This window comes from Dasypus novemcinctus, chromosome 15, assembly GCF_030445035.2.
Source record: "Dasypus novemcinctus isolate mDasNov1 chromosome 15, mDasNov1.1.hap2, whole genome shotgun sequence".
Taxonomy (NCBI): Eukaryota; Metazoa; Chordata; class Mammalia; order Cingulata; family Dasypodidae; genus Dasypus; species Dasypus novemcinctus.
The window spans coordinates 79,874,218-79,891,944 of record NC_080687.1 but is presented as its reverse complement, the minus strand read 5'-3'; the positions used below and the strand labels follow the sequence as shown (position 1 = coordinate 79,891,944).

The window sequence follows — 17,727 nt, the reverse complement described above, 5'->3', positions numbered from 1 at the left end:
ACAGAAAGGGAGAAAATATTTGGAAACCACATATTTGGAAAACACATATCTGATAAGGGTTTAATATCCAGAATATCTAAAGAAATTGTACAACTCAAAGACAAAAAGACAACCCAATTCAAAAATGGGCAAAATACTTGAATAGAACTTTCTCCAAAAAAGGTATACAAATGGCTAAGAAGCATATGAAAAGATGTTAAATATCATTAGCTATTAGGAAAAGAAAACAAATGAAAATCGCAGTGAGGTACCATTTGATACCTACTAGAAGAGATACTATCAGAAAAAGGAAAATACTTGATAGAGAGTATGTGGAGAAAGAAGAACACTTGTTCATTGTTGGTTGGAATGTCGAATAGTGCAGTCCCAATGGAAAACAGTTGGCAGTTCTTCAGAAAGTTAAATATTATCATGCAACCCAGCAATCCCACTTCTAGGTATATATCTAAAGCAACTGAAAGCAGGTAATCGGGACTGGACAAATATTTGCATAACGATGTTCAAAACAGCATTATTTACAATTGCCAAAAGACTGAAGCAACCCAAGGGTCATCAACAGATGAATGGATGAACAAACTGCGGTATACACACACAATGCAATATTATTTAGCCATTAAAGGAATCAAGTTATGATATACTCAACAACAAGGACAACATGGAAGAACCTTGAAGACATTATGTTGAGTAAAATAAACCAGACACAAAAGGACAAATATTTTATGATTTCACTACTATGAAATAATTAGAATAAGCAAATATAGAGTCAGAAGCAAGAATATAGATTTCCAGGGGCTGAGGTAGGGATAAGGAATGGGGAGTTAATGCTTAATTGGTACAGAGTTTCTGTTTGAGTTGATGGGAAAGATTTGGTAATAGATGGTGGTAATGGTAGCACAATACTGTGAATGTAATTAACACCAATGAATTTTACATATATACATTAAATTATATATATATATAGTTTGAATGTGGATAAAAGGAAATTTTAGGTTTTATATATGTTACTAAAATAAAATTTTAAAAAACTACAACAACCATAGGACTGTGCAGTACAAACAGTGACACCTATCCATAGTAAACTATGGACTATAGTTAATAGTATAACTAATAGTATAATTATAATAATATTGTTTCATTAATGGTAACAAAGGTACCACACTAACACAAAGTGTTAATAATAGGGAAAATCATGTGTTAAAGGGGGTATATAGGAAATCTATTTTCTGCACAATTTTTCTGTAAGGTTACAACTTCTCTAATAAAAAATAAATTAAAAAAAGAAAAGAAAAAAAGCCCTAATGCCATTTAAAGAAAAGTATGAAATTACGGAGCAACTGAAGGATTTTAGAGAGCCAGTGGCATTTCACTCTCCCCTCCCCACCACCACAAAGACTACTAAGTCTTAACCACCTACACTTATGACTATGTTAACTTACATAGCAAAGGGACTTTGGATATATGATTAAAATAAAAAGATCTTGAAATAGGGAAATTATCCTGGATTATATAGGTGGATCTAATACAGTCACAAAGAGAGGGAGGCTGAAAGTCAGAGAAAGAACTGTGATGACAAAGTTAGATAGAGTGATGCAGGACCATGAATGAAGGAATGTGGGCAGCCTCTAGATGCTGGAAAAAGCAATAAACAAATGCTTCCCTGGAGACTTGAGAAAGAACAGAGCACTGTTGACCCAGAACTGTTAAGACAGAAAGTTTGCATTGTTTTAAGCCACTAAGTTTATGGCAACTTACTACATTAGCAGTAAGAAACTAATACATCATCCATTTCATAAATCCTGAAGTTTAGAAAAATGAATAGCTACCTAAGATCACATAGCAATTAAGGGTAGTGCTGGGACTGGAACCCAGTGACCACTTTTAGCCTTTGTGCTATACTACCTCACAAATATATATACAAAGGTAAATACAGAAACTTTTTTAAAACCCTGAAAAAACTAACTAACCATCCTTTATTAAGGGAAGAAGTGAAAGAAAAAGTCATATATGTATTATGAACTACTACACATGACTTTAAAAGCAGTACAATATGACAACTATCTCCAAACTATACTACATGGTGCAGAAGGTTTCAGAACAATGTATTTTTTAAATACCTTAAGAACATGCATACATTTGTAAATACAAAGAAAAGAGGATTGGAAAAAAGAACAACAAACTGTTAAAAAAGATCATTTGTAGTGGGATTTGGGGACATCTACATTGTATTCAACATTTTTATGTGTTATTTGAATGTTTTACAATAAGGATATTGTAGTATATTTTTAAATGAGGCACTTTTAATGCAGGGAAATATGCTTGAACTTCCTAAAACATTCTTGATTTAAAAAAAAAAAAATGGAGACCTATACTGAACAAAGTTTAAAAGCCCTGCCCTACAGTGACACCAATTGGTAGCAGATCAAAATACAGTACCATAAACAGGACCTTTATTCAATTCATTCTTCCGATATTCATTTTGATTCCTTTGAAGAATAGGCAGCTTAGCAGAATTAAACAATATGAAGTCAAATACTCAAAAATCTAGAAATTTTAATCAAAGAATGTCCAATAAAACAAGTTTCAATTGCAAATTTTCAGGCCTGTCTCCAAACTTCAACTAATCTTTTGATCCCATTGAATATTTAGAATATTTATTTCTCAAAAAGTTAAACCATGACACTGTGGAGTACAGAGATTTTGCAGGAAAGTTTATTGATCAAAAAAAACACTTAACTACAAGAAATGCGGTCATACAACTAAGACCAGGATCTACACCATGGGCATGAACTTTTAGTTTAAGATGCTAACACTTGAGGGAATGGATTAGGAGGTGCTAGAGCAAAAGAGGGAAGGAAGGATTCCAAGAAAAAGGACTGGAACCTGACCCAACTTTATTTCAACTACAAAAAATAAAATTATCAACAAAAGGTGGCCTAACAATTTATGGAAGCATTACTTTAAAAATTGGAAAACTGTATATATTACATAATAAAAGGAAAAGATTTCTAAAGTATATATTATTTCTAATATATTTTATTTTTTGGTTTTTTTGTTTTTTTTCCAATATATTTTATTTTTTTTAAACACTGCCCATTTACCTTTCTTTTATTTTTTTTAAAGATTTATTTATTTATTTCTCTTCCCTCCTCCACCCCAGTTGTCTGTTCTCTGTGTCTATTTGCTGCACCTTTTTTGCCCACTTCTGTTGTTGTCAGTGGCATAGGAATCTGTGTTTCTTTTTGTTGTGTCATCTTGCCATGTCAGCTCTCCGTGTGGGCGGCGCCTTTCTTTCGAGCTGGGCGGCTCTCCTTACCGGGCGCACTCCGTGCGCATGGGGCTCCCCTACGCGGGGGACACCCCTGCTGTGGCAGGGCACTCCTTGCGCATATCAGCACTGCGCATGGGCCAGCTCCACATGGGTCAAGGAGGCCCGGGGTTTGAACCACAGACCTCCTATGTGGTAGGCGGATGCCCTAACCACTGGGCCAAGTCTGCTTCCCCTAATATATTTAATTGATATTTAATTGACATGAGTTACTAAAATTCTGAATTTGTTCCTTTTGTATATGACCTTTCTATTCAAGAGAAATTTACTTATGCAGATACCAATGACCTGAAGAGCTAATTTGGTTTGTTTGCTTGTTTTTTTATATAATTCTACAGTAGAATTTAAATCGATTATATAATACAAACTCCTGCGTCAAATTTAACCATTGTCTTAAGTCTGGGTGTTTGGTTAAATAGAACATACTTTTCTGAGGAATTTGTAATTCACATAAACCAAATTACTGACGTCACACAATTGGATAAAAGAAAAAGTTAAATTGATTGCCAAGTGTAGATATGTAACTCATTTTTGCATAACTGAAAACAATGCTAGAAATTACAGCATGAGGCTACCAAATCTGAAGGAAAAACAGAGTTAAGAGTAAATCTATCTATGGGAAAAAATACAAATGAAAAAGCAAGGTTTGGCCTTGTTGGGGGATGAGAAGAGTAAGGCTACACCAATCCTCAACTATTCCTTCTTTGTGGTTGTGATGATTTTTCTGATAGAAATGATTAGTACTTTAAAGCTAAACTAGGTCAAAAACTAAATGTATTTTTAGGGCAAAATAAGTCTTGCAGAAAAGTGCACTTTAGTCCAGCTCAAGTTAATCTCCATCTTTCACAAAAAAAATAATTTCAAAAGTTCGTTAACTTTAAAAATTAAACAATATTATGGGGAATCTTATAGGAATTTCCATGGTAATTTTACTGAATTCCCTACCATCAAATTATTATATTAGTGATATAATTGATAAATTGAATTAGTAAACTTAAAAAGGAGCTTTTAATCCAGAAACAGAACAGAAAATTTCAGGCATCCCACATTGTTCTACAATCTTTACCCCAATTTTTTTGTTGTTGTTGTTGTTACTTCTCAAGGATTGTCTGGAACTTAAAGCAGCTCTCTCACCTTTTGGGGGGTGGGGGGGAAGGCAGGGAGTGTGAGAAATGAAGGGAGTCAGAAATGGAAATAGTGAGTTGAAATGGAAAAAAAAAAAAAGGTGAAACTGAAGAACATTATTACTACTTGACAAAGAAAAAAGGAAAGAATATAAAACATTCTCATTTTTGCCTCAAATCTTTCTACATTCTCCACTAAAAAAAGCACTTACATTTTAAATTGTTAGTGCAACACAAATCAGAACATAAAAAAATATGTTCAGGAATATTCTTAATCAACGAATGACTAAACCACTGTTCATACAGTCCATAGGAATTGATTTTCAACAGCATTACTCTTTCATATTCCATTTGCACTCACTTATAACCTGGCACAGAATATGTAGATTCCAGGTCAAGTCTGAGCTCACGTGTCCTGAAATGGAGGTGCCTGTTACTGTCTTGAAGTCAAAACTGTAACCTATAACACTGGTACCTGGGAATACATTTGTTTTAACATTCCGACTCTTAAGAGTAACCTGCTTGTGAATCACAGCTTTTCAAAAGAGAGAACTCCAGATTTTCAAAAGAAGGCATAAGGTGGTTATTTTAAATAAAACTAAAATAATATATCTGCAAATATGAACTCAGTCTTCTGTGACAATCACTAGAATATGGGAATAGCTTTATACCCTTTCTGTGAATGATATGCAACATAATAAAAAGCTACTTGCTAAATAGACATTTTTATACAAGCATATATGAGTTTCAGATTTAATGTGTGTAGAAAATACTATAAAATTTTAATTTTTCATACTATGATTTAACCTCAAAAGCCAAAAAGATGGGCAAAAATCAAAACACTAAGTAGTCTGCGTTTAAATATTTAATGCAAGTTCTCCCTTATTCTTTTCTCATATGGAAGACATGGCAGTTAGAATATCAAATAAGGATCAAGAGAGAGCAAAGAAAGAAATACAAAAAAAAAAGAAGGAGGGTAAAAAGGGGGGAAGAAAGCACACATGGACAAATCTGTAAAAAGTGAAAAGCAATTTAAAAAATACAACGACTTAAAGCTTTCTAATAAAATTTACTATTGTGAAAAGAAAGTCTTCATTTTTTCTTTGTGTGCTCTATTTAGCATCTCTTGGGGTTTTTGTTTTGTTTTATTTTCCTCGAGGAGAAGAGGAGGTCCTGGGTATGGCGGATTTAGGGACAGCTAGGAAGAAATTTAACAGCAAATGTCTACAACATGCCAAATATGGCAAACACAAAGACATTTAGTTTGGCTAGCCAACCTGAATTTTCAAAATTACATAAAATACAATTCCATCCTGATCCTGGAGGTTGATAATATAACTGAAGATGATAGAGGGGGAAAAAATCTTCTGAAACAATAAAAATAAAACACCACACCAAAGTATCAACATGATGACCAACTCTAACCAAGTTAAAATGATAATTCAATAGTAGGAGAAAAAAGAAGAAAGCAAGCTTGATAAAAATCTAAATTTTAAGTTGCAATACAGCTAATATACAATCTTGGCAAGTCTATTCACCTCTCCAGACCCCAGCTTCTATAAAATAGGGAGCTGGAGCAAGATAATTATCAAGGTGCCACAACGATATTTTTAAAATGTATTCATTTTCACTCTTATTGCCAAGAAAGATACTATATTTCTATTTTCAGAGGCCAGACCTAAAATGAAGTGAAATAAGTGATTAGAATGAGAAATGGAAGCTACTCTTGCAGTATGGTGGAATACATAGCTCTATAATAAATCATAAATATAGTTTCTATAGAGTGTGGTTTTCATTTTATATTTGGACATCAAATACAGAACATAAAAAACATGTATTATATACTTTTCAAAAGTCCCTTGGACTTCATTTAAGATCAGGGTTTCAATATATATTTTAAATCCAGATAATTTCTCATGAATATAGGTTAAAAAAAAAAAGGAAAGGGGGACATTAAATGTATGTGAGTAACAATGATGGGACAAGCTTGACATTTTCTTTCTCCTTTTTTGCACAGCATAAGAATCACCTTAAAATATTCTGAGTAACATTACTCACCACAACAGCAAACTGCTCAGGTTCACTTAGGTTGTTATAGTCACTCTTGAACTTAGACAATGAATTTAATTGCTCTTGATCAGGAAGATGCTTTATTAAGTTCTAAAAATTAAGACCAAAAGAAAAAATAACTTCACTAAATGTACTCCTCAATGTTTAGGGGAAAAATTACTAATAAATTATGGGAAGAAAACCAGTGAAGAAGCCAATCTTTAGTTTTGTCTAGGATAACTTCCTTATATTAAACCTTAAGCTACATTTCCTGCGTCTTGAAAAAGGTTCTTCTTTATTACGGAGTTATTACATATTCCAGTCAAGCACTAATGAATGTTTATTTAATTAACTATATAACCGAGAAAAAAAAGAGCTCAACCAATACCAAAAGGAACACCTTTCTCACCTGGATAAATGTGATCCATTACATTTCAGCTTTAGGGAGTTAAATGTCAAAACTTTCAGGCAAAGCCAAACATATTTTAACATTCACTCAGGGGGATAAAAGAAATCATATTGCTACTAAAAGGCAAGCTAAAGGATAGAAAAGAAATCAAGGGAATTTTAATGACAGTTCCTTTAAGATTTAACCAATATGTTTATGGTTTTAATAAAGACCACAGACATTTCTAAAACAAAGTAATTTTTCTGATAAAAAAGAAAATTAAAAAATTTAATGTAACTTATGGTCCATAGCTAAAAATAATATTGTAATATTCTTGCTTCAATGGCAAAGAAGGTATTAAGGGTCAACAATAGGGGGGATATTAGGGGGTATAGGATTTTTTCTATGGCAATAAGGAACATGTTCTAAATTTGTCTGAGGCAATGATAGCACAACTCTGTGATGAAACTGAGAGCCACTGAGTATACACTTTGGATGGAGTGTACAAGGCATGGGACCTTATAACATAGTGAACCATGTAGTAGATGATGGACTGTGGTTAACAGTACAAATATGAGAGTATTCTCTCATGAACTATAACAAATGTACAATACTAATACATAAAGTTAATAATAGGGTGGTTTATGGAAAAAATACACCAAATGTAAGCCATGCACTAATGTTAGCAATAACGTTTTCATTATATTCTTTCATAATTTATAACAAATGTTTGACAATGCACAGTGTTGGTGGTAGGGTGGTGTATGGGAATTCTGCAGGTTATGCATGATAGTTTTGTAAGCTCACAACTTCTCTAATAATAGAAAAACAGGTATTGAAGGCATGGATGATAGACCATGAGGATAAAACGACTATAAAGAGATCCTTTAGGAACTTAAGTGCCCATGGCTATAATAGCCCTTTGACTATATCATCTGCAGTGCAGACACCACAGTTTCATTTGGCCACTCAAGCTTCTTTATTCATGCACATCCCTCCCAAGCCACACCTTTAACTGAGAGAATAGCTCCCAAGGGAGAAAGACACAGAATTATGCTCCCCAATTAGAAATGAAAATGCACAGAATTATGCACAGAATGCACAGAATTATGCTCCCCAATTAGAAATGAAAATGATTAACCAATCTCTTGTATGAGTTCGATATAGAATGTCTGTATTAAAATATAACCAACTAAAATACTGTTATCACAAGTTAGTCTACTGGTATTAAAATTAAGGGAAAAAAGTATTTGGTGCTCACAATTCCAAATTATCCATCAGAAAGTTCTGTACAAGCGCAAATGCATGTACAAATTATATTTAAGCCTACATCATGCTATGTACATTTACGGATGGGGGAGTCCCCCAAACGTGTTATTAGTTAAAAGATGTGTTAGAGAATGTTACATATCAAAATACTTAAAGATAAACTATTGATTGACTCACTGTGCATCTTTGGACAAATGCTTGGTTGACTGGTCAAAAAAAAACAAAAGATAATCCCTATAAAAATCATCCATTATTAATACTATCAAACTGAATACAAACAATAAAGCTATAAGATTTTCCCACATACACAGAAATTTCTCTTTCTCAGTGGAATTGCCTGAGACCAAAATTCTCGGTCATTTATATTTTCTTTTAATCATTCTAGTTGATATATATAATAGTATTATTTCAGTTATTTATTGCATCAGGCCTCTGAATTTCTTTAACCTGACTTTCCATATTAGGTAATTATCAAACCCTCTTGGCTGATTTTACTCAAGATATAATTTGATTTTAATCTTTCAGGCCCAAGATGCTTGATCTCTCCCCTTACTATACTTCTTAACACCTTTCATAAATCCTAAGCTCCTGTCAAACTAAACTCTTCATAATTACTCACCCCTCCCCCCCAATCCAGCTTTTCCCTCACAGCTCATCATGCTATGCTGTCAGAAAAATTGTCCTTTACTCCATTATTTACACAATCCTTCTGCCCTCTTGTACCTCCTCACCTTACCCATCATTTACCATCCTTACCTCCACACATACATACATGTTGTACTCCCTTCAAGGCATCCTCTAGTTCTAAACCAATCTGCATACAGCTTTGTATGCATACAGCTTACATTATGATTATATAAGTAATGTCATTTCCCTTGCCAGATTATAAATTCCCAGGAGGCAAAGTGAATGTCTGAGACAAATCAAATGCCCTATACATGATGGGTACAATAAAATATTTGCTGAACAAACTAATTAATAAAAGCCTGAAAGAATAAACAAAGGTAAACAATAGGTAAAGAATGATATGAAAAAATGGCATCAAAAGTGACATACTAATGACCTCTTGTTATATATAAATGACTAGCTAGACAAACAAAAATAAAACCATAAAAGTAAGCAAAGCCTACTGAAATAATGTTCTGTTTTCATATCCAGTTCAAAACAGGCAGTTAGTCACTATAAAATTAGGAATATACTTTTTAAATTAAAAATAAGACTTCAAATAGCAAGAATATACAACGGGCTTCTATATATACAAAATAAATCTTTAGATTGCAGTTTTATATTTATTAAATACGGTAGGCAGAATAATGGCTCCCAAAGATGTCCACATCCTAACCCCAGAACCTGTGACTATATTAGGTTACTTTGCAGAGGAAATTATGGTTAAAAATGGAATTAAGGTTGTTTATCATCTGGTCTCAAAAAAAATAGGAAGATTATCCTGGCTATCTGGGGGGGCTCGATATAATCAAGTGTCCTTAAAAGTAGAAGAAAGAGAAAGAAGAATCAGAGAGATAGGTGATTACAGAAGAATAGTCCAAGAGATACAATGTCTATCAGTCAAATAATGTAACTTCTAGAAGCCTGAAAAGCAAATAAATGAATTATCCCAGAAGGGAAGGCAGCCTGAGGAAACCTTGTGAGACCCATGTCTGACATATGAGCTACAGAAATATAAAATAATAAATTTGTGCTTTTAAAGTCATTAAGTTAGGGGCATTAATAAATTATATGATGCTGAATGTTCTTTGGCCATGAATTTTTAAATGGGGAAATCATCTTTTTTTCCATCTCTTACACAACAAAAGCAACATGGTTACCCAAACCAAGGTAACTCTAAATGAAAACTCCCTCAACTTTCCACATCAAATAATAATATAATTTTATAAAACATATAAACTTGAGAAAAACACATTCTGAAAGGACTGTAGAAATAAATTTAAAGTAATATGTTGTTGGTATTAATAAAAACATACATGTAAAATTAAAGAACTTACCTTCAGAAAAAGTCGTTTAAAATAATTGAAATGTAATCATTCTCATAGCATTATATTTCGTTTGCAGTTAAAACAGTCTTATCTCCTGGCAATGCAGAAGTTATGCTAAAACTAATTATGCAGCAATGATTTTCCAGTTGAATAATTTGGGTTAAAAATTTTGCTTCACTTACATATTTCTATTTAATGAGAAGCCTACAATAAAATATTGGAATTTAAGTTCTCTGCCTATTTGTTTACCTGAATCATAGACTCCACCAACTGTGTTTCATCCACTTCCAATATCATCATTTTGATTTTCTCATAAGGCACCCGAAAAGAGCTCAGGAAGATCGCTAAGAGGGGGAGAAAAATGATTCATAATGAAAAAGGTAAGAAAAGAATTTGAGATGCAGTTTTATTTCTAATTTTTAAAAATTCCATACAATGAGAGTTTTTAAACATATAATATAATTACTGTAGGTGGGACTTTCATTAGCATATTTTATAGTCCTCTTCAGCGTTAGAACTAGTATTTTAAAAATAGTCTTATATTATTATGCTGGTTGTGGGGCTGATTTTTAGTGCTTAATTATTAGCCTACCAAGAATGATGCCAATTTTCATGTGATTAAAAAAACTGAAATAGGTTTGGTTCATTATAAAAAAATTAAGATTGTAATTTTAAAAATCCTAAAACCCCAGTATATACATGTCCTTTTTGGTTTAAACATGTGTTATTAGCATGTATAAAAGCTTCTAGCCTACTAAATAATAAAGGCAAATTATTTTAAGAAAACTGCTATTTTATGCATTAACACTTTTACAAGATATAGTAGCATTTCACTATTCAGAAATGTTATGCTAAAAATAAACTTTGAACCAAACTAAAGCTTAAATACCCAGTTTTAGAAAATACATTTTCATGGAAAATTGGCCAAATGAATTAGATGGAATAATAAATGATTGAGAATTCCAAACATTATTTCAATTTTTTGATATCTTAAAAATATAGTGCTATAATATAATGATCTTCTCAGGAGACACTGGGGTATATAAAAATATTTCCACAGCATTATATATAATGTTTTTGCTGTTTTCCTCCTGAAACATACTCAGTTCTTCATACCAATAATGTATTTTATTTTATATACTAAACAGCTATGCCATTTGGTCATATAAAGACACTATTTTTCATAAGACTCAGAAAACAGTATCTGCTTCTTTGTAGGACTAAGGCTGTGTTGCAGACTCTTAAGGATGCTGTGCATTACTTCTAGAGGAAAGCCAGGAGATCAGCTGTGTTCATATCACTAGCTTCAGTCACACATTTCTGAACCCAACTAGTCATAAATAAGGGAAGATAATGCCATAAATTAAGACTGTCTATAATCCTTAATATTCACCAATCCTGAATTTAAGAGACCACATGGCGATAAGAAAAAGATGGAACAAAGGATAAAAATGGCATGATAAAAAAGAGACCAACGGAATTAAAAAGGATAACTGGGCAGCACATACCATAAAGAACAAAATTATACTGTACAGTCTCTCAAAGGGATAAACAGTGAATAATGGATGGGGAGGGAATAAAATTTAAATCTTCACCTCACATACAAAACACTGCAGAACAAGGAAGAATTAAATATAAATATGAACAACAAAAACTACTAAAATATTAATAAATGTAACGGAACAACTCATCTCTTTTGTAGACTTTCTTAAGCATAAAGTCAATAGAGAGGGAAGCAGATGTGCCTCAAGCGATTTGGCTCCTGTCTAGTATATGGGACTCCTGGGTTCCATTTCCAGAGACTCCTGGTGAAGGCAAGCTGGTCCATCCATGCTGTGGAGAACTGGCCTGTGCCACAAGCTGATGCAACAATTTGATGCAACAAAAATGAGACACAGAGGAAAGACAATGAGAGACACAACAAACCAGGGAGCTGAGGTAGCTCAAGTGATTGAGTGCCTCTCTCCCATGTTGGAGGTCCCAGGATCAGTTCCTGGTGCCTCCTAAAGAAGAGGAGAAGAGAAGACAAGCACAAAGAACATGTAGCGCATGGACACAGAGAGCAGACAGTGAGCACAGGCGGGGGGTGGGATGAATAAATAAAGTACATCTTAAAAAAAAAGAAAAAATCAATGGAAAACATGTACAATGATTGATATCTGACAATGTAATAGGAAAATGAAAATTTCAAAGTACTTAAAACATAATGAAAAACATAATAAACAAGCAAGCCAGCTGGGAGGGAAAAAAAGACTCCCTCAAAATGCAGGGTACTATTTCTTCACCAAGTATAGTTAAACTATCTGAAATGGAATACCATAAGGTTCAAATAAGAAAATAGGAAATATATGTGTAATATCAAAATAATAAGAAATAAAAATGACCAAAAAAAATAATATGTAATATTTTAAACCTCAGGAGCAAGTAAACTGAGAAAGTGAATTGTTAAGGCATTTCTGAGATGCAAATTCAGTAAGAATGAACAGAACCCTTGAAGATATTGATATTCTTTCAGAAACAATAAATTTCACTCAAGAAACCTATTCTATAAATATAATTAAAGATGTAGAAAAGGTTATAGCTACTAAAATATCTATTAGAGTACTACTTAAAATGACATAAAATTGCAAAGAACATTAATAGAAAGGAATAGTATTGACACAAAAATGTTCACAATATAAGGTTAAATAGAAAAATTAAAAGGATAGAATTACTTTTGGGACAAAATACGATAAGTAGGAAAGAAAGATATGATAGTTTTCTATTTCAGGCAGTTATGGCAGAGTAGAGAGATACCCCTGAGGACCTCTCCACTTGAAATATCAAAAAGGATGTTTTTCAATGCATTTGTGAGCTGTCCTAAAATGAAGGAAAAGCAGGAATCCTGGGAGGTTAGCAGACAATATCTATGTAACCATGGAAACCTGGAACTTCCATCATCATGGCTGCATTTTGGGCAAAGTATAGGATATAAAGCTTAGAGCCTGACCAAGGAAGGAAATCTAACAAAAGAACCCTGTATCAAGCTAGGACCATAAAGGGATTCACCCTCAGTGTAAGAGAAAATAAAAAAATGCTCTTCTCCATATAAAGGAACAGGAAGAAAACGTGGTGATAGGGAGAAAAGAAAAAACTTCTCCTGAGACTTTAAAATACAAGCCAGATTTGGTTTATAGTCCAAATCTAAGCCACCTATAGAACAGAAAAAATAATTTAAAGAAGTCCCAAATTCTAAACCTCTCCAGACCACTAGCAGAAACAAAAACAAATCCTCAGCTTGCCATATCTGGAGTCTACCTTCACTCCCCTTTGCTCCCCGTTCCACAGGGCAACAGAGAAGGTTTTGTTCTGGACAGAAGGGAAAAGCATTTTTGCACTTTGACAGGAATGCGTTCTCAGGAGTCTGCTTTCCCCTGTCAACTGAAAGAAGAGGGAAAAATGGCTCTTCAATATCTAAATTTAAATAAGTAGAACTAGTTCTTTAAAGATAAACTTTTATGTTGAAAAATGCAACTCCATCTTATCTAAGCATATATAAGGAAAGTAAAAGCCATCTCTCTGGAATCAGAACTATAAAAAAAGAAAAAACTTTGCCAGCAACCAGAAACTAGCAAACTGAGCATGAACTAAAGGATAAAGAGTTAGGAAGGTAGATATAAGAAATCATAAGGACATGGATGAGTGAGTGATAAGATAGTCTCTGGTGCCTTGTATGAATGGATGTAACTGAGACATCCTGCTCCCCTTATAATGAGAACCAACTGGAGATAAATGCAACAGATGGTTTTAGGGCTTAGATTTAGAACACAGAGAACCTATTACAGTATTATTTTACTTGAAAGAAATTACTTACATGTTTTAATGAATAAGTTGCTTAGTTTTCTAGTATATGCTTTAAAAAACAAAAAAGCAAAAAAACAAAAAACCTTATCTGGAGAAACCATCCTCAATCCAGATTTCAAGAATATTTGCAGATAAAGTTTTAAGGTAAATGAGAAACTCACAATCCAAAATCATAAATTTCAGACGCAAACATAACCAGGCACCAGGAGTAAAATCCAGAGAAATAAAGGGCAACAGAAACCGATAAACAAGCATAGTAGATGTTAAAATTAAATTATCAGAAAGGGAATACAAAATAAATAGGTTTAACAGATTTCAATAAATAAAAGAAAAACTTGAAAAATTTGGCAGGAAATAAAAGACCTATTAAAAATAAGCAATATTTGAAGAAGAAAAGTGTTTTTTAGACATGAAATATTTTCCTAAGGAAATTAAAAACTCAGCAAATTGATTAGATAAGAAAATTGATGATGTGAAAGACAGTTTAAGAAGTCATCCAAAAAGCATCCCAAAGAGAAAAAAAAAAGGAAAAATGCTAGATTAAGAGACTTGGAATATGAACAAGAGCTAAAAGTAGAGTTCCAAAAGAAAAAAATCACAAAAGGAATAAGAAAGCAGCATAGCTGAAGAGATAATGCCTGAGACTTTTCCAGAACCTTTCAACATACACAAATCAAGGTCAGGCAGAGTAAACAAATCTCAAACACCATCAATAAAAACAAAGCCATTCTAGATCAAAACACCAAGAGTTTATAAAGTTGTCAAGTGCGAACTCTCAAGCAGTGATAGTGGAAAAGGCAATTGGTAAAAATACCAAATAGGAGTATACTTTGAAACAGGCATATACTTAGTAGGAGTCACCAAATATTTTCTGTAAAAAGTAGCCATAGGCAATATGTAAACAAGTGCCCCTGTGTACCAAAAACTTTTTTTTTATAAAAACAGGCAGGGGACAAGATTGAGCTTGCAGGCCAGAGTTTGCTGTCCCTGCCTTAATACTAACAAAAACTGGAAACAGCCCAAACATCGACTACCCATCAAATGTATAAATAAATCGTAATATTTTAAAAAACAGAATACCACACTATGATGGTAATTAATATCCTACAGCTGGAGGCATTAACATGGTATGATTTTATTTATGTAGAATTCAGAACCAGTCAAACTAAATAACTCTTTGTTTAGAGATATGTACATTGTTGGGGAAACTGTGAAGAAAAGTAAGGGAATATTTAACCCAAAATTCAGGATAATGTTTACTTCTGAAAAGAAGTGAGAGATAAGATCAGAGAAGGTCATTCAGAAGCCTCTAAATACTGTTACTGTTCTATTTCTTGAGCAATGGGTGTCTGATTTATTATTATTAAAACAGCATCAAGCATTTTATATTATCTCTCGTGTGTTTTTACATAGCAAAATGACTAAAAATAATTCAAAGCGAATAATATGCAAAGAAAATGCTTGGGAAAAAGTGGGATTACTATGTGCTAAAGAGAGGTTTGGCCTTTGGTCTTAGCTCCAGGGAGATGATCTCCACACCCTTGGGATATCCTGCCTTGGGTCAGACCAGAGAGTCTCCGATAACAATATTAAGGTCATAGTAAAATGTCTCAGTTTGAACAAAGACCATGTGCTCGCTGGAGCACAGACCAACTTGAACAGTCTTTTACTCAGCATCAGGAGGCAAACTGCAGGAGGACAAGGTAGCTTTTTGATGCAATTTAATCCTGCCATGGGTCTTAATGAAGATTCTATTTATGTGAAATATGCCTTGAAATGGACAGATCCAGAATCATGGTATCGGTTACCTGTGGAGGATTATCATGTACCCCAGGGGACATTGTAACCAGCTGAGGTCTTTGGATTCTTTGTGCTAATATGCTCCTGTAGCCCTATATTGCTATTGTTTAGGATGGGCCAAAGGTCTGCTGTTAAAGGCTTGCTCCCCTCTCCAGCCAGTCTCATTCTCTTCAAAGGGTCAGGGAATGGACACCATTGAAGAAGGGGATGGGAAGGCAGAAGTTAGGTGGTGTATTCTCTTCCAGAGAACCCGTGACTCATCTGAATTAAGAAGACAAATCCAAACAGGATGAAATGACAGGCAGCTAGGAAGAAGCAAGTGTCATTGCAGCTCTACGCCCTGCATTGTGAAAAGGACATGAGAATCTGAGCAGGTTCTTGGGAATGAGATTTCATGATGTCACGGGCAACAACATGCCTGGTACTATCCCATGCAATATTTGTTGTGTTTTGACCCCCTGGCTTTGCCAAGAGCATCATTTGTGGCTCAGGAAGTATGAGGTGGCCATTTTTCTCATTTCCTTTCATTATGAGTTGTAGCTAAAGAGTTCATTAGTGATCAATAAAGAGCTATGTGCTAATGTTTGCTCCGTGAAAAAAAAAAAAATTTAGGTCAGCTACACAGGAAGTTAACCATGTCTATAAGACCCAGTCCCAATAAAAACTGGGGATTCCAAGGCTCTGTAAATTTCCCTGGTTGGCAGTACTCCATGTGTGTTGTCATGCATAGCTGCTAGGAGAAGTTAAGTGTGGTCCAGGACACCATTAGTAGAAAACAACTTAAAGCTTCAGGCTTGGAACTCTCCTGGACTCTGTACCATGCATCTCTTCTCTTGGCTTATCTTAATCCATATCCTTTACATAATAAACCTTAACCATGAGTATAACAGCCTTTAGTGATTTCTGTGAGTCCCTCTAACAAATTATTGGATCTGATGTTGGTCTTGAATTCCCTAACTTTACCAATAAAAACTGTATGATATCAGTTATAGAATTCGGTACATAAATAATAATGTATATATAGAAAAATAAAGAAAAGATGAATTGTTAATAGAATTTTCTTTGCAGATGTAGATAACTTATTCCTTTACATTCTTCAGTATTTGCAATTTGCCCACTACTTACAGGTATTATTCTATAATTAAAATACAGTATATGATTAAGCATATGTATTTTAAAGATCAAACTGTTTTTTTCCCCCTAATTTATAAATAAACTGTCTTTTGGTAAACATTTCCTATAATAAAATAAGGGCAAAAAAATTACAGAAAAGTTGAAATGACCTCAACATCTAACACAATTCAGAAGACAAGTATAGACCACATATTTTTAAACACTGAGAATAACATAAAGGATACACAGTTAAAGCTTCCAAAAGACCCATTAAAATGAATCTTTTTACTAACATGCATCTTAGCCTTTAAAACATGATTATATAAATCCCAGTGGGAAGCTGAAGGCATCAAGTGTGCAGATTTGGGAATTGGTTATCCATGTTTTCTGCAAATGAACATATTTAATGAATGAACTTTAGATCTTTTCCTCAAAATTCTATAAAATATTTCATTCAAGAGGAATCTAGGAAAAATTATCAAATACAGCACCACCATTTTCTCTTCAATGAACTTTAAAAGTGAATCTCTCCATTTAATGTTAGTATTCTCTCCAGACTATTTCTTTAATCCAATTTACCTCATTCCAAAAAAAAAAAAAGCTGTCACTACCATAAGACACTTGTCAGAATTCAGTGTCTCAAAAGCCTGAATTTCATAGATTGAAAACCAGCTGTGAATCACACTATAATTACTATAAAGATTATAGGCCGCTAAAGTTTCTTAAAGCTTAAGTCATAACACTTGCTACAATCAGAGAGGGCAAGAATAACACTAGAATGGATTACATCATAAAATGACATGGTATATAAATTTTGGGCCT

The 17,727-nt window shown here is 33.5% G+C and overlaps 1 protein-coding gene across 1 annotated transcript in view; it reads right to left on the bottom strand.

Moving 5' to 3' along the window:
• Positions 1 to 17,727, bottom strand: part of DIAPH3 (diaphanous related formin 3) — a 564,743-nt gene that overhangs the window by 284,500 nt on the left and 262,516 nt on the right. Inside the window, exons 19-20 of the mRNA XM_058276598.1 lie at positions 10,399 to 10,493; positions 6,508 to 6,609 (exon numbers count right to left, since the gene is read on the bottom strand). Coding sequence (XP_058132581.1) covers positions 6,508 to 6,609; positions 10,399 to 10,493 — 197 coding nt within the window. The remainder of the gene's footprint in view (positions 1 to 6,507; positions 6,610 to 10,398; positions 10,494 to 17,727) is intronic.